This window comes from Mirounga angustirostris, unplaced genomic scaffold (assembly GCF_029215605.1).
Source record: "Mirounga angustirostris isolate CCGP_5_RB_7025 unplaced genomic scaffold, mMirAng1.0.hap1 SCAF_4, whole genome shotgun sequence".
Lineage (NCBI taxonomy): Eukaryota > Metazoa > Chordata > Mammalia > Carnivora > Phocidae > Mirounga > Mirounga angustirostris.
The window spans coordinates 31,258,600-31,285,545 of record NW_026991712.1 but is presented as its reverse complement, the minus strand read 5'-3'; the positions used below and the strand labels follow the sequence as shown (position 1 = coordinate 31,285,545).

At 38.9% G+C, this 26,946-nt stretch overlaps 1 protein-coding gene across 2 annotated transcripts in view; it reads left to right on the top strand.

Moving 5' to 3' along the window:
• Positions 1–26,946, top strand: part of OXR1 (oxidation resistance 1) — a 443,163-nt gene that overhangs the window by 204,864 nt on the left and 211,353 nt on the right. For both annotated transcript variants that reach the window (XM_064587996.1, XM_064587995.1), the window contains exon 3: positions 24,734–24,930. In XM_064587996.1, the coding sequence (XP_064444066.1) occupies positions 24,734–24,930 (197 nt within the window). The remainder of the gene's footprint in view (positions 1–24,733; positions 24,931–26,946) is intronic.

Sequence of the window (26,946 nt, the reverse complement as noted above, 5' to 3'; positions counted from 1 at the left end):
AACCTGGAACAGTGGGTGGACCAATGTGTTCCATGCCATCCGTGACAAAGGTTAGACAAATGACTGCAGTGGGCAAAGGGGAGGGGGCACTTCGTTTTGCTTTGGTAATGTTTAAGACCCTGGGATTTTTGCACAATTCTGGGCGAGGGTTGAATGTGCTGCCACAGAATGCCCAGTGTTAGATGTAAGTTGATTTAAAGAAAAGTGATATGTCTGACACACCAGAGCTTGTGGAGGTTATATCCACTAGATCTGTCATCTGTGTAAGATGCACTAGTTCAGTACTTAACACAGGACATTTTAAAGGGAGATGTCTTAAGTGCTTTTGATGATGATAAACTCTGGAATACTCCAGCACTGACATATTGACTTAAAAAAACCTCAGACCTATAATCATTCTAAATTCATATTAGGACTCAGTTAATGGAGCAATGTGAGTCATTGGCACTTAATCATTTCTCTGTGATTATGACAGGTCATTCTTTTTCATCTATTAGAAAATTTCACACACATTCAGCTAGGATTTTTCTATAATACTCTCTGCCTGCCTTGCTTTTATCTAAAAAATAAAGAGAAAGTATTAGCCATGAAATAATGAGAAAGTAGTCACAATAAAAAAAAATTGGCTCATCTGGTGAAGATTTTATTACTCAAAACTCTTGGAAATATCTACTGGGGTCTCATCCTCTATGCTACCACAAATGTGTATTTGATGAAGATTGAAATCTGCAATGAAAGTACTGACATTTGTATTTGGTAACCCTAGTTTTTTTTCAGTTGCAGTGTAATGCCCCAGCAGGGGCTCCCCTCTGTAGGAGAATTTACATGGTCATCTATTTATTTATTTATATTTGGTGGGGGAGCTTGTCTTTATTGGATCAGACATATGTAGGTGAGTTTTACCTTCTCACTATGAAATACACACATTTTAATATTTGCCTTTTGTGGCCCCATTTTTCCCCCAGGAAAAAATACATGTGTATTGCCCAGGAAAACTCTTTTATAGGATTAGTTAGTGCTTTTAACTGAGTTCAGATGTCTTGGCTCATCTCTGACTTTTGTCCATATGACTCTTGTCTTATTGTTATTGCCTGCTAGAAATTTGCTGGTAATTGTTCTTAGGCAATAGCCACCAAAATTTCATAGAGAGACTCCCAGAAATTGGCATTTATTGTTTGCTGAGTTCCATTTTGCAAAACTGTCGTAAAATATAATTTTGTATGAACATCAGGTTTTACATTTATTAAGAGCAAACATTTTTCTTCAAATGTGTTTTTGAGGTTTACTGCTGAGATAATAAATCCATACATGGAGCATTCCTTTAAACATATCCCAACACACTTATAAACAAATCAATCAAGAAAGTAATTCAAATTGATAAAAAATATGGAGAGAAACATGCTTTTGCCGAGATAGCAATATTTTTGCTTACTAATGAACAGATTTCATAAGAATGTTTGCAGCCTACCTGTTTTAGCTTCAGTCAAACCTTAATATGAAATCCAAAATCTTTTAAATCACAGTATGGACCATAAGAATATAGTTCACTTAAATTAATTTTATTCAGGTTGTTTTAAATTATGATTTCATCTTTATTTATTTATGAGTGTGTGTATGCACGTGTATGTGTGTGTAAATTATATGATACATCTTGGGACTCATTATAGAATGTCACTTAGAAATCTTTTTCAAAAATGCTTGGAATTGATTTTTTTTCCCCAAGACAATTTCATTGCCATTAGTTTGCTTCATCATCTTATATGACAAAGAATCAACCGATGCAGGTTTTAAATCTTTGGCTAGAAAATGAACAGATATTTTTAAAGTATGTAGTGTCCTGCTTTCTTTGACAACTATTATTTTGCCCAGGAGGTGATTACCAGAATAACTACTTGTTAATTACTACTTTTGCTTTGGGCTAATATTTATCCTCATGAAAAATGTTATTATGTCTTGTGGTCTTTATTGATGACTAGTCAGTATGGGACATCCTAAGTCAGTAAAAGAAAAGTATACATTTAATATAAAATATATTTATTTTAGTTTCTCCCCATTCTGTGACCCAAATCTTTGTGTTGTGTGGTTTTGCTTTTTTTTTATTCTATGTTGTGAACAGTACATTAACAAAATGCTAGATTCTGCTTATGTTTATAGGGTTTTTCCCTTCAAACTTATATGATGTTTTGCTTCTAACATGTAAGAAAGATGAAAACACACAATGAACCTATCCTTATCTTAAAAATTGCTACTCCCCTTAATCAACTGAATGCATGATAGGAATTATGGACAATCTTCAGATTTTTCCTTCTTCATAGTTGATTCTTGAATAGCAAGTAGAATCTTATTCTACATTTTGTATTGTGTTAGAAAGTTATTAGCCATGTGTATAAATGAGATAAAGCAATATTTTGGTTTGGACTCCAGCAATATCCTTCAAGTTAAATAGGACAGTATGTGGTAGAAAAAAAACTGTTCTTCCTCTAAAACCCTGACCTTGTTCCCTGTCTTAGAGTGACTTGCAATTTCAAATCATTGTCTGAATAACAAAGCAGTATTTTTGTTGCCTGTGACATTGAGGAATGAATGCTAAATATGAGCTTTTATTTGCTTACTGTGACAAAGCCCAGTGACCCAAGAATCACAAGTGACTACTAATATCTAGCTATTGACTGTAATGCTCCAAAGATTTTTATGATGCAAATTCACATCTTGTGTAGACTACTTACATGAGCTCCTGAGAAATTGCCAAAACCATAAGTATAGTCATCAAAGAGAAACACAGTAGATACTATACAGGAAGTGCTACATTGCAGATGTCAGTCTTTTTCCTGCATATTTAAAGAATCTCTGTAGAGAAGATGTCATATTTAAATAGTAGAATGTTTCCTTCTAGCTAAAAATCTCTGCAGGTGAATTGTCATTTTTAAGCGGTAGAAAGTGTGTCGTGTTTCCTCCTTAGTTAATGCAAAATGAAATACTTGCGTGTGTAACAAAATTGCTGTACCATCTCAAATTCTGTTCTAAACACTGGCGATCTGTCAGTGAACAAGGCAGGCCAGCTTCCAGCTCTCACATCATTAATGAAGAGGTGTGAGGGACTACCAATAATTCACAAGAAAATATGTCAATGATAAATGGTCTGAAGAAAATACAAATCAACTAGGGTGATGGGGAAGTTGACAACTTTCGGTTGGGCCATCAAGGAATGTCTTTCTGTAAAGAGACTGTTGGGGCCTGGATGACAAGGAGCCAGGCAGGTGACTTTCTAGAGAAGGTGCATTTCAAGAAAAGGGAACTTCCAGTACAAAAGCTTTGAGGCTCATGCAGTTTCTAGGAACAGAAAGCAGAGCATGGACAGAGCAGAGAGAGTTAGGAGGAGCAGAGATGAGGCCAATGAAGTAGGCAGGGGATGTGGGATCCTGCAGGATATGGTAGGTAGTTTAAATCTATTCTCAGCGAAGATGAGAAGACATTGGATGGGCTGACTGGATCTGAATTATATTTTTAAAGGAACACTTTGCTCTTTGTGTAGAAGATGGATTTTGTGAGAGGAAAGAGTGGAAGCAATAGGAGGAGACCATGGTAGCCCCCAAAGAAGGAATAATGGCAGGCCAGCCTAGTATGATAGCTGGAGTACTCTTCTCAGGACTCTCCAAATCACCCTTGTTCTGAAATGCCTCCTACCGCTGGGAAATCAAAATATTTATCTGACCACTTCCTGCTTCCATGCAAAAAGGGAAGGAAGAATACTTCCTCCACAGCTGTTTCCCATCCCACAGCTTGAGACTCTCAGTACCCTTTCCTCCACATGGAGATCATTTTGAACCATCCAGGTGGTTTTGATCAAATTGTGTACATGTAGAATATTATTCTCAAGCTCCATCACAACTCCGCAGACACAAAGATTAACTTCAACCGACTAAGGAAATATCAGCTCCTAGGAGGTTGAGACAATATTTATAAATTCATAATCTACAGTACTTTGGGGTTAAGCTATGACTTGCAGGATATGATTTACTGACCAATAACAAAGACGTCATCAAGCTGGATTATCATTCTGGAAATGTTTCCTTATACAAGAGTCATAAGTGCTGAAGCATCATTTTTAAAAAGCTGTGCTTTGGGACATCAATTTGGGGGGTTCATATCAAGCAGTACAGGCAGGGCCAGCTTCATGGATGTGCAACCTGTGCAGCTACACAGGGCCTATGTTTCAAAGGGCCCCACACTTGGTTTAACGCTCTGCTGTCACTGTCTTGAATTCTTAATTTTTTTTTTTTAACAAGGGGCCTTGCATTTTCATCTTGCACAGGGCACCACAAATTATGTAGCCAATCCTGAATGCAGGGCTTGGAAAATTATATGAAAGTCTGTCCCTTTGCAATAAGGCATAGAGAGGAGGCAGGGGTGGAATGGATATGAATAAAAGGATTCTTTTTTTTTAATTATTATTATGTTATGTTAATCACCATACATTACATCATTAGTTTTTGATGGAGTGTTCCATGATTCATTGTTTGCATATAACACCCAGTGCTCCATGAAGAACGTGCCCTCTTTAATACCCATCACCAGGCTAACCCATCCCCCAAACCCCCTCCCCTTTAGAACCCTTAGTTGGTTTTTCAGAGTCCATAGTCTCTCATGGTTCGTCTCCCCCTCCGATTTCAACATCACTCGGCATCAGGGAAATCCAAATCAAAACCTCAATGAGATACCACCTCACACCAGTCAGAATGGTTAAAATTAACATGTCAGGAAATGACAGATGTTGGCGGGGATGCAGAGAAAGGGGAACCCTCCTACACTGTTGATGGGAATGCAAGCTGGTGCAGCCACTCTGGAAAACAGTATGGAGGGTCCTCAAAAAGTTGAAAATAGAGCTACCCTATGATCCAGCAATTGCACTACTGAGTATTTACCCCAAAGATACAAATGTAGGGATCCAAAGGGGTATGTGCACCCCGATGTTTATAGCAGCAATGTCCACAATAGCCAAACTGTGGAAAGAGCCAGGATGTCCATCAACAGATGAATGGATAAAGAAGATGTGGTATATATATATATATATATATATATATATATACACACACACACCATGGAATATTATGCAGCCATCAAAAGGAATGAAATCTTGCCATTTGCAACAATGTGGATGGAATTGGAGGGTATTATGCTGAGCGAAATAAGTCAATCAGAGAAAGACATGTATCATATGACCTCACTGATATGAGGAATTCTTAATCTCAGGAAACAAACTGAGGGTTGCTGGAGTGATGGGGGGTGGGAGGCATGGGGTGGCTGGGTGATAGACACTGGGGAGGGTATGTGCTATGGTGAGCGCTGTGAAGTGTGCAAGACTGTTGAATCACAGACCTGTACCTCTGAAACAAATAATACATTATATGTTTAAGAAAAAGAAGAAGAAGGAGAAGGAGAAGAAGAAGAAGAAGATAGCAGGAGGGGAAGAATGAAGCGGGGGGAAATTGAATAAAAGGATTATTAATGAAGTAAATTCACTGCCTGTAGAATTATAGATCATTCAGTCTAGTGGTTCTCAAGTGCCTATGTGCAGTCCATGCCTACCTGATTTTTCCCTATCCGTGGCAAAATAAGAGCATGAATGATGATGTCCTTGGTGTTTGTAGTGCTAACTCAACTCAAAGAGTTCTGCTCTTTATTGTATAATTAGATAAATTTTGCCATTTTTGGTCTAACGTATCTTTTTTTTAAAGATTTTATTTATTTATTTACTCAGTTGACACAGAGAGAGAGACAGTGAGAGAGGGTACACAAGCAGGGGGAATGGGAGAGGGAGAAGCAGGCCTCCCGCCAACCAGGGAGCCCGATGTGGGGCTCAATCCTAGGACCCTGGGATCATGACCTGAGCCGAAGGCAGTCACCTAACCAACTGAGCCACCCAGGTGCCCCTAATGTATCTTTTGGGGGGTAACATTTTGTTAATAGAAGCTTTTTCTGTAAAATAAAACTTGACCACCTCATTTCAGCCCAGAGCTTTTGACAAATAAAACAAAACAAATTCCCCCATCCCATCCCTGCCTTCTGCTTTACTTTTACCTCTTTTTTTTTTGTAATCCCAAACTCTATTCTCTAATTGTTCTCAATATCAATGACTTGCAGTTCACAAATACTTGAACCTAATTTCTTACAGTTAAGTAAAACGTAGTCAGAAATAAATACACATGAATATTAGAATTTCTTATAGGCATATTCAAAGTTGGAGAAGAACTACCTTCTTGTAACCAGAGTATGTATTATTTTCTATAATTCTGTTTTTTAAGTCCATTCCTTTTTAAAAGAAAAAGATGTATTTATTTATTTTGGAAAGAGAGGGAGTGCGTGTGCAGGGGAGAGGGGCAGTGAGAATCTCAAGCAGATTCCCACTGAGTGTGGAGCCCCACACAGGGCCTGATCTCAAGACCCTGAGATCATGACCTGAGCTGAAATCAAGAGTTGGACGCTTAAACCAACTCAGCCACCAGGTGCCCCAAATCCATCCCTTTTTATGTCCTAAATGGATATAAAAATGGATAGCAACCATTTTCTTTTCATCTTTGCATCCCTGGCACTTAGCATAGTGCATCAAACTCAATAAGCTTTCAAGGGATATATAGAAAGTAATAGAAAAAAATATATAAATGTCTTTTAACTAGAAATGTTGCTGAGATAGAGGGATGTCTCCATTCTGTCACCACCTTTTTTGGCAGTTCCAACTTTTCCTTAGCCAGAGAGAATGACCTCAAGAAAGATGAATAAAGGTGCATTAAATTTGTAACAGGAAGTTAAAATTAGACAGTTGCTCTGTTTCAGCTGGAACTGAGGAACTATCTTTTACTCCATTTCAGAATGAAGTGTGAGACCACCAAATCAAGATTTGAAAAGCTGGTGATCAGGATCTGATTTTGTGACTCCTGACTGACCACCCCCCTCCAGCCAATACAACAGTTGGGAGATTAGGATGGGATTTTCACAGAGATCTGCTGGTGTTTTGGGAATCCTGTCTTATCCCAGGCCGCCAGCAAGAAGTGAGAGAGGGCTTCACCTCGCCTCAGATCTGTGTATGGGACTTTACTGAGACAAGCCAGAGAACTTAGGGTCAACAATGGGTTAGAATTTGACTGGACCCTGAGAAATCAAAAAGAATATGGGATGATAGCTGTCTGGAGAATCTGATGGGGGGATGCAAAGAGCTGCCACATCATGGGTGTGCCGAGACCCACAGGGCAAAGGTGGCTTGCTTCTTGTTGCAAGGTGTGGCCATACAAAAGAGATCTGGCCTGAAGGAGTCTCTGTCTTATCCAAGAGGGCTGCCTGGGGGCGGGAGGTAACCCCAGCAGAAAGAGCATGACCCATGTACACAGTGGCTGGCGAAGGAGACATTAGGGGCCAATGGAAAGAGTTACATGTACACAGAGAGAGGAAATAGCAGGTGAGAGATGACCAGTGAGGAGTGGACTACAAAGAACCCAGTCAATCACCTGACAAGAGAATGAATCGCCTTTAAACACCTAACAAAATGCAGAGTGCTGCTGCCAGCAAGTAGATCCCTGGATTCTAGTATAGCCTCGAACATACAGGGAATCACCAGCTATTTGGCGAACACAAAGATGTGGAACCTTGTTAGGCAAATACCGCAGGGTTGATGACCAGCATTGCACAGATGAGAATGATGAGGTTCAGGTGAGGTGTCTTATGTCAGGTTTTATTTCTAGTAATGGCAGAATCTAGTCCAGAACCCTGCTCTGAAAAGGAACTCAGAACAACACTGGACTGCCATGATCGTATTTGTGATAGAAAGCACGTAAGTGTTCATAAGAACTTCAAAGCCGTCCTTCGTGATGTTTGTATGTACCAGGTTTTTCCATTTTTCCTTAGGTAAAGTCAAGCTTTTAATGGTGGTCACATTAAATGCAGCCTGTGTTATTCCTTCCTGACAAGATACAGGGCAGTGGTGGCTCAAATATGAATACGACAATCCTTGACCTCAAGTAGTTTATGCCGTACAGATTAAAGTCAGTCACTTGTCATTTACTTAACATATTACATGAATCAGCAATATTAGTTCCATTACTGCTACTGTACTATTCGGTGGTTGAACTTGGGTTTCCTAAAAATTTGAAAGTTCTTGAGGTGCCTGGCTGGCTCAGTCAGTAGAGACTCTCGATCTCAGGGTTGTGAGTTCAAGCCCCACGTTGGGCCTAACTTAAGCTCTGTACATCCCGCCCCTCTTGGGACGGTTGTATGCCTTTATTTTGTATCCAGCAGCAATAAAACTTTAAAATAATCTTGACTGAACCTAAAAAAATCATGTACGGGGTCGATGTTTTTTAAACTGTTACATGGGAAGCTTTCCTATTAGGCCGTTTGGATTTTATTAAGTGCTAAGGAAAGAGGGGCGTCAATACCGTTCCATAAATATTTTATATACCGCTTCAGTTTTAAACACCAACCCTGGTGTTTGGGTTGAAGTTTTTTAGAAAGTCAAAGTGAATGTCAGTTCTGGTGTTTTCTATAGGAATGGAAAAGCCATCATATAAATTGTTTTTTTAAATATTTCTGTGAAGAGTAAGTATGTGGAAAAATCAAATTTGTTTGGGCTTTTACAACCTTATAACCTAATATTTCTGGCAGTCTTCACACTTTCCCTTTTCCTTAACTTTCTACTTGTAGTTTTGAGTCTTTGCTTTCCTGTGCCCTAAACAGGGTCCTGAAACATTCCGTGGTGAAGGATGGCCTTAGCTGTCTAGCCATGAGCTGGCAGGAAGTGTTAGCTGGTCCAAGCTCTGTTAGCAAATGGATTCTGCAAGGAACTAATTTTTATGCTAGCATGAAGGGAAAGCAAAGGTCAATATTTATGCTTCAGAACCATCTAAGTAAAACACTAGCCTGAGATTTAGTAAAGAGTAAAGTTTAGTTACATCGCAATAGCTTACAGTTAAGAAAGTAGAACAACTTTTGGTCTCTTGTCATCAAGCTATTTTTTTCAAAGAAGCCCTATTTTGTGTTCCCCCCCAACCCCCCCCCCCCCACGGTCGGTAGCAGATGAGCAGCCTGGTTGCCATGCAGAGACCCCACCCTTGCCCAGGGGGACTTGCCTGCACCTCACAGCAGCTGCCCAGGACCTAAGCATCACTCAGCCCTCCTCCACAGTGTGTTTTCCTCAGGGCTCGACCCAGTGTCCCTGTAGCACACCTATGTGTCACTGACCTTTCTTTCTCTTCTATGAAAAAAACCACTCTAAACTGTAGAAGTAATCACTGTATGTTATACAAGCATTTGTGGACATGTAAAGTAAAAGTGACATAATGCTTCCATTAAAAAAAAAAAAAGACTTGAAAGCCTTCCAATCTTAAATATAGATTGCTACTTTTTGCCATCATCAGATTTTATTTTTTTATTCTTTAATGAATTGACTGAATAACTTAAATATGAAGTTATGTAGGAATTTCTATTGGTCCTTAAGATTAGAAATGAACATATATGTAGTTGTTTCCCTCCCGCCTTTTTTTCCAGCTTTATTAATGTGTAATATTTTGCTTCTCTGCATCCAATCTCTATTTGATTTTTCCCTTAATGTAATTTACCACCTGTAGAAGTATGAGGCCTGGAAAATGCAATAGTGAAATGCCCATTAGCATAAACCAGTGAAGCAACACATGTTTAGAAGGGTCTTCTAGCCTAAGATTATTTCTGAGACCGTGTATTCAACTATAATTTTTAGCTTTCAAAATTGGTTCAGGTCATAGATTAGGAGACAGTGCTCTTTTCACATAATTGTTATGAATTTTGTGGGGTTTTTTCCCCCCTTGACTCTGGTGTTTTCTAACCAAAGACATGACTGTAATTTCTTAAGAAAGATTTGGGACATTGTGATTGAGCCAAACTAAAAATGAAATAAAATGGAAAAAGTAAACATAAACTCATTACTTGTAGGTCTTCTGAATAAACACATGTGTGGAATCTATGTGAAGAGATCACGTATTCACTTATTCGTCCATGTAGTAAATATTTTTGGTGTACACAAAATGTGCAAAGCACCATGCTCCGTGCGTAAAGGGATTGTGCTTTCAGCCCCACCAGAGTGAATAGTGAAGTGAGAGGGACAGAACAAAGTGAACAAGAACAAATATTAGACCTTGTGAGAAGCAGATGAGCAGAGTGCTAAGGAATAATTTGGAACTGAGTGGGGATGGGGAGCAGGAAATGAGAGCAACCTACTTAACATCATGGGTGATTGTTTTTCTAAGGAGACTGAAAAATGAGAAGCAACCAGCAACTCAAATAGCATTCCAGCTGAAAGGATTAATATGTGCAAGGGCCTTGAGGATGGAAGGAGCTTGACATGTTTGGGAACCTTGAAGGACACCAAAATGACTACAGCATGAGCAAGAAATAGGTTAGGCCAAGACGATGAGTGGCCCAAGGTGAAGTAGGAGATAGACACATGCAGGACCTAATGGGCCATAGAAAGAAGCTAAGAAATTCATCCAGCCACAGTGGGAAGCCATTCAATTATTTGAAGGAAAATTATCTATTTCTTTTATGCTTAAACATGCTTGTTCTGGCTGCTGTAAGAAAAATAGGTAGTAGGAGAGGGAAGTCTTACTGGGAGACCAATATGGAGACTTTGGCAGTAACCCAGAAGAGGGATGACTAAAGAGCTGGTGGTGGAGACGGAGAGAAGTGGAGAGATTTAATACAGAACTTAAAGGCAGAATAAAGAGAACTTGGGGGCGCCTGGGGGCCTCAGTCGTTATGCGTCTGCCTTCGGCTCAGGTCATGATCCCAGGGTCCTGGGATCGAGCCCCACATCGGGCTCCCTGCTCAGCGGGAAGCCTGCTTCTCCCTCTCCTACTCCCCCTGCTTGTGTTCCTACTCTCGCTATCTCGCTCTCTGTCAAATAAATAAAATCTTAAAAAAAAAAAGAGAGAGAACTTGGGGCACCTGGGTGGCTCAGTCGTTAGGTGTCTGCCTTCAGCTCGAGTCATGGTCCTAGCATCCTGGGATTGAGCCCCGCATTGGGCTCCCTGCTCAGCGGGAAGCCTGCTTCTCCCTCTCCCTCTCCCCCTCCTTGTGTTCCCTCTCTCGCCCTGTCTCTCTCTGTCAAATAAATAAATAAGATCTTAAAAAAAAAAAAAAGAGAGAGAGAACCTGTTGATGAATTAGAAGTGGAGAGTCTTGCAAAAGAAGGGATCAACTCTAACTTCCAAGTTTCTGGCCTAAAGAACTGAGTGGGGGTGGGGGTGCCATTTACAGAGATAGAGAAGGTGAGAAGGAAGATTGGGGTGAGTTTAGGAATCGAGAATTTGTTTAGGGACATGTTCACTTTAAAATGTGCCGCAGGTAATGGATAATTACCTCCAAGAAGCTAGTGGTATATTTAAGTTTGCAGTTCTGGGGAAGGTTTGGGCTGGAGGTAAAAATAGGAGAGTTTTCAGGGGCGCCTAGGTGGCTCAGTCAGTTAAGCATCTGCCTTCAGCTTGGGTCATGATCTTGGGGTCCTGGGATCGAGCCCCACATTGGGCTCCCTACTCAGAGGGGAGCCTGCTTCTCCCTCTCGCTCTGCCCCTCCCCCCATCCCATTCATGCTCATGCTCTCTCTCTCTCTCTCATAAATAAAAAAAATATGGAGTATTCATCATATAAACATTTCATCTCAAGGGAATGGATGAGAACACCTAAGGAGATCATGAAAATAGAGCAGAAGGAGGCCCAACTCCATTAGGCCTCTGGATAATCCAAAATTTAGGATTGAATAGGAAAAAAAAAGACTCTTCAAGGAATAGTGGAAAAAGAAATATTAGAAGAATTCTATGTCAGGAAATCTGAGCTAGAATGTTTCAAGATAGAGGGACCATAAAAAAAGACGAGTATGTATATGTACCAGAATGCATCATGCTGAATATTTATATAGATAGTGTTATATTATCCTCTTAAAAACCCTTTGAGGTAAGCCCTGTTATTAAACCCATTTTACCCATTTTAGAGAGAGATTAAGTAGTTTGTCCATGATTCCATAATAAGGAGCTGAGATCGAGAGCCAGGCATGCTAACTCCAGAGTCCATGGCCTTAACCTCTGTGCTGTCCACCTCCACAAATACATCCTGCAGCTAAAAGGTTAAGAGGAATGAAAACCAAAACGTCACTTTGAGTTTGACCACATGACCTAAATGTGTCATTTTCTGAAAACGGCGGGTGCAAAGCAGAGTGTTGCACAGTGAATGGCAGATGATGCTGAGCGCTGTAAAGGGGAGAAGAGAAAGCAAGGAATGGGACGGTACCTTTAGAAAGAAAAGGACTTGAAAGGACAAGTCATGTTAGCCCCTGGTTAAATGCTGGTGGGAATGGTTTAGCAAAGAGGGCGAGATCAATGACCAGAATGGGAAGCAGGTAACCCGAGGAGTAAAGCCTTAAGAAAGTGACCTAGGAGGAACATTTTCTCCCTCTCCTGCATCCCTTCCTTTGGGCAGAAAAAAGACATTTCCTTGTTTTCTGAAGGATTTAAAAGAGAGCTTTGGCTGTTGATACCTCTGCCTCCCCAAAGGAAGAAGAGGGGCATCTCAGACTGTGGCCCAGCCTCCTCTGCCTCCTCTCGCTGGGATGCGCTGCCCACGGGTCAGCCTCACCAGGGCACGGCGTCTCCAAGCCACCCTCTTATGATGGGGTCCCTGACACCCATGCTTGTTCCTCAGTTGGTTCAGGACTCACAGAGGGAAAAGAGTGGTTAGTACATTAAAACCCCAAGTATAGAGAGAGGATGCAATTGGAATCAGAAAACACATGGAGAGATGGGCTTTAACAAGAAAAGGACCACATTCTCTTCTGCAATAGGAAAAAAAAAAGATTTAAAATAGTGGGGAAAGATAAATGTAGGTTTATTGAGTTGCCATTGGGAAGAAGACAGTGATTTCTTTAATTTTAAATATTATATGTTTAGCTAAAAAAAGTCTAAAATCCAACTCCATTGTACTAAGGGCCCTACATAGCCTTCATGTATTAAATTACTATCATCTGAAGAGAAGAAACCTGTAACAGATACCCCAGTGATTTTCAAATTGGGGAAGAGGACATAGCAGGCCCTATCCAGGGTGGCTGATTGGAATCTAAATAGTTTCCAAAAAAATCATTTTCAATCACTAATACAATCAACAATACAATCTTACATTTAAAAACCATAAAGCATCATTTTCATTTGAAAACATTTAGGATGACTTATGGATTTTTTATATCTATCAAAGGATGATCTAAATTTAAAGAGGTAAAGAGGGCTCCTGGGTGGCACAGTCATTTAAGCATCCAACTCTTGGTTTCTGCTGAGGTTGTGATCCCAGGGTCATGAGATCAAGCCTTGGGTCTCCGCAATCAGCGCAGAGTCTGATAAAGTTTCTTTCTCCCGCTGCCCCTGCCTTCCATGTGCTCGCTCATGCTCTCTCTCTCTCTCTCTCAAATAAATAAATAAATCTTAAAAAAAAAAAAAAGGTAAAGAAGCAATGGATTAACCAGAGTGATGTTTTCCATCAAGATCCTGAATTAATATGTAAACACAAGACCTGCATTTTTCTGTAAGTTCATTTCCTGATTTTTGAATCTTCATTTGGGGAAATTAAGATGGGAGATTGTTGTGCTACATTGGCATTTTAACTATAAACCATTGGGCTTTGGCCCAGATAATCATTACCTACAGAAGCTATCTTGATTAAGTTCAGAGTTGCCTTATGTTGTACAGAAGCAAAACTACATTTTAATCAGCTAGTCCATATGTTTTACACAGATAGTGTGTAATAGGCCCTGTCAAAAATAGATTCCTTTAATCAGCAATGTTGGATAGAAGCCTAAATCTTTTTTTTTATTATTTTATTCTTATGTTAATCCCCATACATTACATCATTAGTTTTAGATGAAGTGTTCCATGATTCATTGTTTGTGCACAACACCCAGTGCTCCATGCAGAATGTGCCCTCCTCAATACCCACCACCAGACTAACCCATCCTCCCACCCCCCTCCCCTCTAGAACCCTCAGTTTGTTTTTCAGAGTCTATCGTCTCTCATGGTTCGTCTACCCCTCCGATTTCCCCCGCTTCATTCTTCCCCTCCCGCTACCTTCTTCTTCTTCTTCTTTTTTTTTTCTTAACATATATTGCATTATTTGTTTCAGAGGTACAGATCTGAGATTCAACAGTCTTGCACAATTCACAGCGCTTACCAGAGCACATACCCTCCCCAGTGTCTATCACCCAGTCACCCCATCCCTCCCACCCCACCCCCCACTCCAACAACACTCAGTTTATTTCCTGAGGTTAAGAATTCCTCATATCAGTGAGATCATATGATACATGTCTTTCTCTGTTTGACTTATTTCACTCAACATAATACCCTCCAGTTCCATCCACGTCGTTGCAAATGGCAAGATCTCATTCCTTTAGATGGCTGCATAATATTCCATTGTATATATATGCCACTTCTTCTTTATCCATTCATCTGTCGATGGACATCTTGGCTCTTTCCACAGTTTGGCTATTGTGGACATTGCTGCTATAAACATCGGGGTGCATGTAGCCCTTCGGATCCCTACTTTTGTATCTTTGGGGTAAATACCCAGTAGTGCAATTGCTGGATCATAGGGTAGCTCTATTTTCAACTTTTTGAGGAACCTCCATACAGTTTTCCAGAGTGGCTGCACCAGCTTGCATTCCCACCAACAGTGTAGGAGGGTTCCCCTTTCTCCGCATCCCCGCCAACATCTGTCATTTCCTGACTTGTTAATTTTAGCCATTCTGACTGGTGTGAGGTGGTATCTCACTGAGGTTTTGATTTGGATTTCCAAATCCAAATTAGAAGCCTAAATCTTAAGATAGTCTTATTTATTCTGATTTCTTCTTCCTAAAATGAATAAACAGAATACATTCAGTGTGGCAATAGCATGTTACAAATCACTTCATCAAAGGTAATAAAATTAAATTTCATCTCTGTGAGTTATTGTAGAGGACTGTTTAACATTTACAAGAATTTGACTTCCAAATCCTTCAAGCCCTAATCTTTGGATTTGCATAATGTGTTTGTACTTTCAGGATTTTCCAGTTGAAAGGCTTTGAAGTTCCAAGGCAAAAACTGAAATAAATTGGAAGTTTGTGTAATTTCAAGGTGAATGCTTGTAATATAGTAGTATAATTGGAAAGTACATGGAAGGGGAAACTCATGAAAATGTTAACCACTATTAACTTAGTGCTTTGAAATTTCATAGTAGAAAGATAATATGCAAAATTCTTAATGAGTGCTCCAAAAACATGAAGTAGATATTTCTAATCAATAAAATTAAAATATTTCATCTTTAGGTTGTTTAAAAGCAGTAGATCCTGAACTTGAACCCAGTTCCAGAGTCCCTGCTCCTTCTTCTTCTCCATGCCACCACTGAAAAGTTTTGTGTAAGGATATCAATTTATGAAAGTACAGAGTGTTTCCTTACCAATTACAAGACTGGATTTAGTGAATAAAGAATTGAAATATTGTTCACATTGGTCATAGTATTGATAATGGAGATTTTGAAACTATTTCCTTTTTCTAAATTCAAAAACACATTCCCATAGTGGGGTGGGAAGAAGGCTATCTTAAGTGAATGAATTAAATTGATCATTGTATCTGCTCCCAAACTGTCCAAAGTCTTACTCTTTCAGTTTATTTTCATAGATTTTTTATATGTGAACTTGCTTGTCTTTTTGTATTATTTCTTGTGGTTTTTTCCCCCATGATGAGATCATTCATTCATTCCATAATCTATTTACTTATTGCCTACTATATGCCAAGAACCATGCTAAATCCTAGGAATAAACTGATGAACAGACTGTAGGGATTAAGTTAATGTGGTGGTAAGGACTCCTAATCAAAAGTGCTTCTTCCTGTCTCTCTTCTCTCAGCTGGTATAAACATAGGGATATAAATAAACCAGCTGGCAAACTTGGAGGATTTGGATGTCTTTTTCATGAAAGGTCAATAAGAAATGTTCACCTTTTATGTTAGGACTTATTAAACTCTGGAGAGGCAGATTGGTTTGGGATTTAATTTCTGGCATTTTTAGCATAGAATTAGGTATAAGAGCAATGAATTCATGTATGCTTCTACATAACTCATGTTATAGACACTGGCCTTGCCCTTCGCAGAGTTGAATTCGGTTGCATTTAACAAGAGAATTTCTAGCAAACCATTCCTACATATCATTGCACCTGTGGCTTAATTCTTGAATTCTCTGTTCTCTGTATTTCCAAACAGGAAAGCATAAATTTCTTAGGATGAATACAGGGCTAGAAACATGTCTTTTTATAACAAGGTACCTAGTTTTGGTGTCCCATTAACTGTCAAATACCAGTTTGCACTACCAAAGGATACTTCTGTTGAAACATTTTGCATTGGTTTAGAATTATAGAAGAAGAATGTGTAATTCCTGATTCCACACTAATGAGATTTTCTGCTTCGTTCCTATGTTGGGACCACCAAGAATAGTATGGGCACAGCACTTACAAAGCGGGCTGTGATTGGCATAGTCTATATCTTAATGGATTGTTTTTTTGTTTGTGTGGTTTAATGCATAGATTTCCAATCTGTCATTTTTTCTGGTTGGGCTTCTGAATATGTTTGGGTTTTTTTTGCTGAGTGTGTGGTTTGTTTTTAGCCGCTGATTTTTAGTCAGACTGTACAGGAGGAGAAACAAAAGGCCTTAATTTTGAAATGTGAAATTTTTTTAGGCATTTGCTCTCAAAAGCTCTTTTTGAGTGACTTGAGATTTTTGCAGCAGCCACAGTATCCAACTTGGAAAAATCTGCATTCTCAACAGCTTTACTGCTTTAAAAAATATCCTTACACTAGCTCTTTTAGGAAGCAAGGAGCCAGCTTTGCTAACAGTAATGAGTTGTGCAAACCACAGATGGTCTTCTTGCTGGAAATTACTGGAAAGGACTAGAAAATGTTGGGTTTTAGGGGCACAGCCATTTACATACGTCCTTGTATATATGTATACATGCACGTTTGTTAGTATACAACAGATTAATGTGGTGAAGAGTGAATTTGTATAGCTAGTACCAGTCCTGTAGATTTCTGGAATTTTGCAAAGTGCTTTCACATGAGTTAACACATTTTATGCCCACAAGAACTCTCTTGGGTAAAGTAGGCTGATAGCATAACTACCACCATTGTGGGTAAGAAAATAAGAGGTCTAGAAAGTCCAGGTTCTTGCCAAAAGTCCCATGGCTGGGAAATGTCACAGCTGAAATTTATCTCTATCCCCTAATTCCAAAGCATGGCCTTTTGGTCAAAATGTACTGGTGGGATTCCAGTGTCCCTAGTTTTTAGCCCTCTTTCTCTAAACCTCAGCTCCCTCCTCTAAAAATAAGGAATATGATACTACCTCATACGTTTATAGTGATCAGTAAATGAAATAATGTATATATGGCCTGTGCCCTGCGTATTATAAATGCTCAGTGACTGTTTATGTTTGCTTGTGTTTTTGTTTAAAGCAATTAATACTCACTACATGCTAAGTGTTTTAAGTGCTTTTATAAAGGTTAACTTAATCCTCATGTCAATTTTACGACACAGGTGTTATTAATACCTCCATTTTACATGTGAGAGGGCCAAGGCAAGGAGAGATCAAGAAAATTTTTGAAGGTTACAAGTTAGTAAATATCAGATTAGGGATTCAATTCCAGAGAATCTAGCCCCATGTCCATAGTCTTAACCACTCTGCTCTTATTCTGGAGGCACACAGTCAAATATATGCATATGTGGCTTTTATATTCTATTGTTTTACCACTTTAAATTCCTCTGACCTAGGGAATATTCTCATTATACTATAGTAGCTTTTCTCAGCTGTTGCTACTGTACCCCAGGGCATCCTAAGCTTTACTAGGTGTATAGTAGAACGTTCGTTTTTGTCAGATAGCTACAGAACTCAGGAAATACCCAGTTAGTTCTAATAAAGGTACAATTTGAATTCCATTTAATGGAAGATGTAATTCCAGTGAAGAACTCAAACTAAATGAAACCATTTTTTTCCTTATACATTTAAATCATACCAGTTTAGGCTTAAGGTAGATTCTATCATGTAGTATTAAGGCAAAATAACAAAACTATTAGAAGATGCAGTGCCTGGCAGACAAAGAAGGATGACAAGCATTGCTTGGCTATGGCTGGAATGGAAAATGATAGAAGGCTAGTGATAGTAGATGAAAACCCTACAATGTGAGAAAAAGGAAAGGGGTGCCCAAAAGACTATGGCAAGTAATAAACAATAGTAATAAAGGGCTAAAAGTAAAGAAGCTTAGAGAAGGTGTTTCCATGGGTAAAGCTCTTGAAATAGACAATCGACCCATATCTTTGGGAGCTGTCCCTCTATGGTTGGCAATGTAAAGCCATATTCAGTCGCTGCTGGTGCAAGCCCTGAGAGTTGGGGTGTCCATTAACTCATTTAAGCCAAAAGATGCATGCATTCTAGCCAGTGATTTGGAAAATACATGGAAGGTTTCTCATGTTTCTAGTAAAGTAGAAATAAATTATGTAAAATGAAATTTAGTTGATTACTATGAGGGTAATCCCATTTAAATTGGTTGGTGTTAGAAGTTTTCTGCCACTTACTTTTTTCTCTAGTTCCTATGACTTCATTTCATCATTGGCCTACAGGGCTTCCCTTCCTCCTTGGAGAACTAGTTGAAATTGGCATGAATCCTATTTTGACAGAGTAGGAAGGTCAAAGCCCTCCTCATACTTCGTTTCAAGTTTTTGTCCTTCCCATGGTTCTCTGGGCTCCACCTCTGCTTACGAGTTTGCTATTTTAAGTCAACTCACAGAGATTTAAAAAATATATGCACTCAAGCAAACTATTTATTGGATGGATTCAGTTGTTTTCCAAAAGATCTGGGGACTCTCCCAGGAGAGATATCACATTGTACACCACATGAAAGGCTCCCATTTAGCTTAACCTTTATCCTCTGCTCCTTCCCCCAAATCCACACTGCAGAAAAGGTGGGACCCCGCACCTTACAAAATGCATTGCAACCTCTGAGTAGTGCAGCAGCAAAGGATCCCAATAAGCTGTTCTAACTTCCTCAGCATCCCTTAGAAGTTTGAAGAACAAAATTCTGTCCTACCTTCCATCCTTTTACAAAGAGATTGGAACTTCCATTTATTGAGAACATCCTCTGTAGGTGCTCTGCTAGGCACTTTCACCGAGGGTGTTTACTTAATCCACAGAACCTGTCTGGGTATGTTATATCTCCATTTTATAGATGAGAAAACCGAGTCTCAGAAAAGTGTCCAACATTGTTACCATGCTGAAAAAAGGTGTTGGAACACACGTGGAGAAGAGAAGGAATAGTTCTTTTCTGTTCAAAAACAGAGGAAAAAGAGAGGGCAAAGATTATGAACCACTAGATAGTCTGCCTAGAGGCACAGTGCCAAAAGGGATGTCTCCTTTTACTCATTTCCTTTTCTCCATCCAAGATGTCGGCACTCATTTTCCTTTGGAAATGCAAAGCACAATAAACAAAGATTCTTTTCGTGCCAATTAAGAGATTATTTTTGTCTTTATTTGTAATGTTTCATTTAATGTCAATGAGTATTTTATCTCATGTACACCTACATACTCCATTATGCTATTTACATTTGTTTAACACATTTAATTAAGAACATTGTTAAAAATTGAGAAAGACTTCCCTTCATGAAATTTGGAAATTGAAGGTAGCAGTTTGCATATTTCCATGCCAATCACAGTAGTCAATTTTAGGATCTTTAAAGGGGTAATTCAGTTACCCACACAGTTCTGCTTTCTAAAAACATGCACAGGAAAGTATTTTCTTAGGCAAGCCAGTGAAGCTAGTTGCAGTATTTCAGACTCCAGCAACAACAATGAAAACATGACACCCTTCAAGTGTTGATTGGGAAGAGTATCTGGTGAGGAAGGGCAAAAGGAACAGGGAAAATGCCATAGGGCCATTTTCTGCTTGCCTTTGGTCTTAGGAGCCCACAACTACATCCTTTGTTCATTCCACAGAGGCTATTTGAAAAGGACTTGTGGGACATGGAGACATTTTTAAGTGATGTAGAACTTCATCAGTTGTGGTATCTAACACTGTCTCAAATCTAAGCTGTCATTGCTGACATGCTACAATATGAGACTTTAGTAACTCTGATCAATTCTGAAACAGTTTCTGGTGATAAAAATAGTCTATATGACTTTGAGATAAAACTTGTCACACTTACATTTTTGAAAATAATCTTTTCTGAGAACTAGACAATAACTGGCTTTCTTCCTGTAAAATTTAGCACCTTTCCCTTAAATTCTGACTCCGCTGAGCTCCTCTCCCCCAAAAAGCTTGCTTTAGAGTAAAATTCAAATTTGATTTTGAAATAAAGTTTATGGGGTGAGGTATAGAAACTTGACATTAAAAATTATTATAGTTTTTTATAGTATAATTGATGTACAATGTTATATTAATTTTAAGTGCCTAACAATTCTATACATTACCCAGTGCTCACCATGATAAGTGAAGTCACCATACAACATGATTACAACGCAATTGACTATATTCCCTATGCTGTATTTTTCATCCTCTGGCTTATTTATAACTAGAATTTTGTACCTCTTAATCCCCTTTGCCTATTTTACCCAAGAAAATTGATATTTTTGTTGGTGAAAAATGGTCAAATATTGGTGATTTCACAGAGTTTATAGGGTTCAATATGGTATTTCTAGTGTAATCTAAGTCTTAGTGTGTCTAAGTGTGCTTTTCTGGGAAGCCATGTTGGGACAAATTAACTTTGTTGCCTCAATGACCTGCAACTTATTTCTTAACTTATTCTTATTAATTTTGATGCCTTTCTTAGTTGTGTATAGTACTACTGTAACATTCAGCTCCAGCCTACAAACTCCAGACTAGGACAAGAATGGTGTTATTGGGAAGACCAAGACATTAAAAAAAGTAGATAACCCTGTGCAAAGTAAATCCACATATCCTCAACCATGTGGTACACTAGGTGATTTTTGCTTGCTACTCCTTGAAGGACATTGCATGCAGCTTCCTTAACTTTGAGATACAGCCTTCAATCAAACTTCCAGCAGAGCTGCCAGAGTGATTCTTTTTAAATTCTTTTAAAGGAAAGGATCCTTCCTTAGATTCACTCTACTTTGGTCATCTTTGGGAGGCTAAAGGCCAATATTATCATTCTATTTCTTTTTACTGTCACTTTTTGTGGCGAGTAGCCATTTAGTAATTACATACAATCTTCATTGTAAATGAATGTTAAAAATTGGTCAATTTCTTTTTTTTTTTTAAAGATTTTATTTATTTATTTTACACAGAGAGGGAGAGACAGCTAGAGAGAGAACGCAAGCAGGGGGAGCAGGAGAGGGAGAAACAGGCTCCTGGCTGAACAGGGAGCCCGATGCGGGGCTTGATCCCAAGACCCTGGGATCATGACCTGAGCCAAAGGCAGTTGCTTAACGACTGAGCCACCCAGGTGCCCCCAAAATTGGTCAATTTCATATGGATAGTATCACATATATCCAGAAAATCCGCAAAAATCCCAGATTATTAGATTTTCACAAAGTAAGCACATCCTGGTACCCAGAACCCAGAAGAGGAAACAAAACATTGCTAGAATCCCACAAACCCCTTCATGTCTCCATCAATATAACTCCCAGTAGTTATCCTACCCACACTTTTTAATATCAGAGGTGGTTTTGCTTCTATTTGAACTTTATATTAATGGAATCATACAGTATGTGTTCTTTGGTACCGGGCTTCTTTTGCCCAGCATCATTTTTGTGAAGACATTCCTTGCCGTTGCAAGTAGTTGTAGCTCATTCATTTCCATTGCTGTATAAAGTTTCATTGTACAAGTATTATCACAATTCATTTGCCCTTTTCTACTGTTATTAGACATTTGGGTTGTGTTTGATACTAGGGTATTACAAATAGTGTCTCTATGAACATTCGTGACTGTGTCTTTGGGTGAACATATTGTGTAGGATATATCCTAGGAATAGAATTGGTGATAAAAAGATGCATGCCTTCAGCTAAGCAGATATTGCGAGACATTTGTCCAAAGTGGTCGTACCAATTTACACACCCACCATCAGGTGTTGGCGAACTCCGATAGCTCCTTATCACTGCAGTTAATATCATGTCTTTCACATTGAAGCCATTCTGATGGGTGTGCTATAAGTACAACTCGGTCTTAATTTGTGTTTCTCATGACTAATGCTGTTGAGCACTTTTTAACATATTTGTTGGCAATTTGAATAAAGCAGTTCAATTTTCATGAATACTAAATAGGTGATATGTGGGTATGGCTAAAATCATATGGGTGGTGGTGAAATTGCTAAAATTTAGTAAACACTGCTTTCATTAATGAATCTTTTACTAATGGGTACATTTATTCCTTTAGAAAAGCTTTTGGTCTAGTAAATTCAATTAAATATAAGCTTAAGAGTTAATTATGAATAACCCCCTCTGTGGAATGATGTGAGACTACCAAGGTCCATGTCATGGGAAGCTGCCCAGAGGAGACCATTTATTTTCAATATAACTATTCTTTATAAGACAACAGATTTATACAATATTAATGAAAGAAATATAACAAAAATAATTTTAATGGTTAGATGACAGTATTTCTATAGTTGAAATTTTTCTCAAAATTATAAGAGGAAAAAGGAAAAATATAGTATGATTACTGTGTTAACTCAGAGTGTGCTACAGATGGTGTGGTCTAGCAATAAGATACACATTTTTTTAAAAATTTATTTTGGAGAGGTGGGGAGGGGCAAAGGGAGGAGAGGGAAACCCAACCAGACTGCGCACTGAGTGTGGAGCCCGACGCCAGGCTCAGCCTCACAACCCCAAGATCATGACCTGAGCCAAAACCAAGAGTCAGATGGTCAACTGACTGTGCCACCAGGTGCCCCAGATACACATTTTTAAGTCTCATGATCTTTGACAACTTCTTTGACTCTTGCCAGGGTATCTCTACGACTATATGTATGTTATTATTTGTAAACAGTGTCTTGAGGTTCAGCCCTGATTCACAGCCAGAAACACAGTAATTTCACCAGTTGCTACATGAATAGTTTCTGCTTGTAGATGCTCCAAATCTGATGGTCCTTGGAAGTCTTCTTGCCCAACCCTATTCTCCCACTCAGTCTTCTTCTCCTCCTTCTCCTGTCCCCCCCGCCAACATCTGCTTTTATATTCAATGAAAGTTAGTCAACATTTTTGATAATCAGCAAAATGATCCAAACTCTAAATTTTTTACCGCAAATCTGTAATGCAACCCCTGCTTGTATTCTAAAAACTATGCGATGCTGAGGCACTATGCTCCTGTAAGAGCATATTCTAGGAGTCCTTCATGCTCCCATTGTGAATCTTAATCCATTTTATCTCCTATACCAGAAACCTTGGAATCCTCTTTCTTCTACTTCTTTTTTCTCCTCCCTTGTTATCAATCTGACATCAAGCCTTGGCTATTCTTTCTTTAAATTTTTATTCTTTGGGTAACAGACCCCTATAAAATAAAAATAATTGGGTGACAGGAGCTTCATATTATTGTTGTTTTGTTGCTTTGCTGTCTCCAGAAGGTTAAATATGTCTAAGGTTTCAAAGCTTAAGTGATAGAGATGGTGTTTGAACCTAGATTTTCTAACTCCAAAGTCAATGGTCTTAAAACACTATGCTATTACATAGTGCCAGAGGAGGCCATTTTTAAGCTGAGTCTAGAAACATGAGCAGGCCTGACAGTGGGGCAGAATATAGAAGAATGTACTGGAAAAGCCTAAATAAAGTCTGGAGGCATAAACATGTGTGAAACTTGGGAAATTGCAAATGTCAAGTGTGATTACTGTAACTGATAAAGAATTAACTACCAACTTGTTTTCTATGAGGAATCTAGACTTGAAAAATGACACCTAGTGTTAGCTTCTCAAAGTACCATGAACCAAGAGTAGACTGGGCTTAAGGTTCAGTTACGATTACAAATCTGAAGTTCTGTAGCTTGAAGTATTTGGATTTATCTCATATCATTTATCAGTAATTTCTACACCAAGAGACACATTCCCTATGCATGAGTGGAGAAAATGTTTTATGGATAGCTTTTTACTTTCCATGTGAGGTCTCATGTCAGCTCTCTAAAATGTAGAAGTGAGCAGTCCATGAGAATGTCTGGAGAAATAATGTGAACTCTATAATTTTTACAGCTAAGATGCTATTATAGATTAAACAGAAAAGCCCTGGCAGCCTCTAGTTACCCAAATAATCATTTCATTATCTCTTTCTGGGTTGCAATTATTTATTTCTAACTAGTGTTTTACTATAGCATTAAAGATACTCCTTTCAGAATTAAAAGCAGTAGCCAAATGCATTATCTTTGTCTGACACCGCATTTTAGTTTGCTGTTAGAAAAATAAAAGTCCTTTATCGCCTTACTAAATTCTAATACCTTTTACCAAAACCTTTTAAAATGATTAGGCAGATTTTTTTCCCCAAATATTTGAAGTTTCACAAATATTTGAAGAATTTAAAATACTGTAGGGAAGGTCTATAATTTCTGAATAAACCTTGTTCTATTTCAGGGCCAAATATTTATTCAATTGTTGAAAAAAATTATGTCGGAGATAAAGTTGAAACAAGTGTCTCTCGAATGAGTAATCAGCATGTGGTATTCTTTACCTGTAGGTTGAAGAAAAAGTCCCAGTCGGTGGATATTACCGCTCCCGGGTTCAGCCCTCTGGCTGCTGCAGGAAAGCCAACGCCACAAGCCAGTAAGCCCCCCACACCCAAGACGCCCATCATTGAAGAAGAGCAGAACAACGCGACCAATACCCAGAAGCATCCTTCTCGGAGGAGTGAACTGAAGAGGTTCTACACCATTGGTAAGCACCAGACATTTTATGCATGTGAACAGGTGCAGTCTGTCTGAACAGCTCTGTGAATGCGTGGGTCTGCAGTTAAATGCCCCCTTGCTTACAGGACACACGTATCTTTCTGCTGGTTGATGCGGTCATTTTCTCGTGCAGTTTGAACATGGAGATGGAAGAGCACTGAGAACCTTCCACAAAGTTAAGTTAGAGAGAGGCTTGGGGACCGTCCATGTCCTGGCCTGAGGGGAGTTAGTCATATGTATCTGTGGTTCTCCAGTGTGGGAGTTTATGTGCTACCACTTTCATTTTTGCCCCTCTCAGCCAACGCCACTTCTTATTTATTTGTGTTTCTTCTTTTCATGTTTCCTCCAGGCTTTCAAGTCTCTGACCATGTTCTGTCAGGTTGTTGAGACAGTGGTTGATGTGCCCCCATAACTAACAAAGCCATTAAGAAAATAGAGGCTGAGGGAGGACAGATTGCAGTGCAGGTGTGCATTGGCCTTGCACGTTACTTCACTTTGGAGGGATTGAACCCCACATAGAACCCATCAGCTAAGGAAATAGTAAACTGGGGGTAGAGTCGTGCAGGCACAGTGCCCCTTTTTTTGCATAGGGGAGATAAATCAACCCAGGAAGAGGAGATGGAGGCTTGACATTGCTTATTATTTCATTTTAGAGAGATTTGGTCGTATCCAAAAGCCTTAAAAGTAGAGACTATGGCTTCATGGTTTACTAAAGTTACATCAAAGGGTCACATTTTATTTGGTATCTACCACCTCAACCCAATATGGGATGTTTGAAAATTTTGTCTCAGCTACTTTAGTGTTCTTATCTAGAGATCACACTCAAGAGGCCAGATTTCTAATTCTTACTCCCACATCAATTTTCTGTGTGACTTTGTCAAGACATGTTTTGTGTCTTTGGGTTAAGTTGTATCCTTCAAGCTTGAAGACATGCCTCCATGTAGGCCTAGCATTGTTTCAGGATATGGCGACTAAAATCACGCTTTCCCTTTCTGCCATTTTATGTCTTCTTCCTGTATCTACTCTCTGGTGTCCTCTTTCCTGATAAAGATGTTCAAATCTTATTTTTCAAGAGAGAGCAGGCATGGTGTCTTTGAGGATATCAATAGTCAAGTAATAAGAATTGATATAAGACAGTGTAAACAGTCTTATTTTTAAAACTTACAATAGCATGTTTCTAAAAATCAGTTAACTAGAAAAGCCCATAATGTTTACATAACTGACTCTCTGTTTTCCAGTGTCCTCTCCTTCCACCCTTTAACATGTCAACCACCTTCTATTGCTTTTCCAACTTACTAACTGGCTAAGAAGAAACGGTATTTTGCCTTCAGAAAATAGAGTTTATCATATAAACTCAATGTTCTTTAAAGATGAGAAAATGAGGGAGAAACAATGACAAGCTTGGCCACATAAATAAAGAGATAAGCCTAGAAAATAGAAGTCTAAATGGTGAGTTTGGGTTACAGAGAGAGGAAGTGTGAGTTATCATAAATGACCCCACCACTAGTGAATATTTAATTAGTGGACTTGCAACAATTTGATTCATAACAAGTGCAAATGGCATGGCTATTATGTTAAAAGAGATATCTGAATTGTTAACTTCATGTGTTTTTATAACCCCTCTACTAATTTGGACCCGTAACTATTATTTTCAAGGCTGAAATATTAGCAACTATGTAATCGCCTGTATTGAAGGGTTATTTCACAAAACAAGTTCTTTCAGTATCCCTTAATGATATGTGTTGGTAATAACAACAACAACTAAAATTACCCCTTATTGGTAATGCCATATACAAGGCACAAGTGAAGCTTGTTAGGTAGGTGTTCTACTCTTTATGTTTATAGATAAGGGATAGAACCTGAGAGAAGTTAAGGAGCCGTGAGCAAGAGATAGCAGATTCTGCAGATGAAATTAACCTTCTCTTGTGACACTTCAGAATCAGCCTTCAGTTATTCAGAAGGCTACCTGCAGAGGTGCGCCAAATGAGTTTCTATAGGTAATACA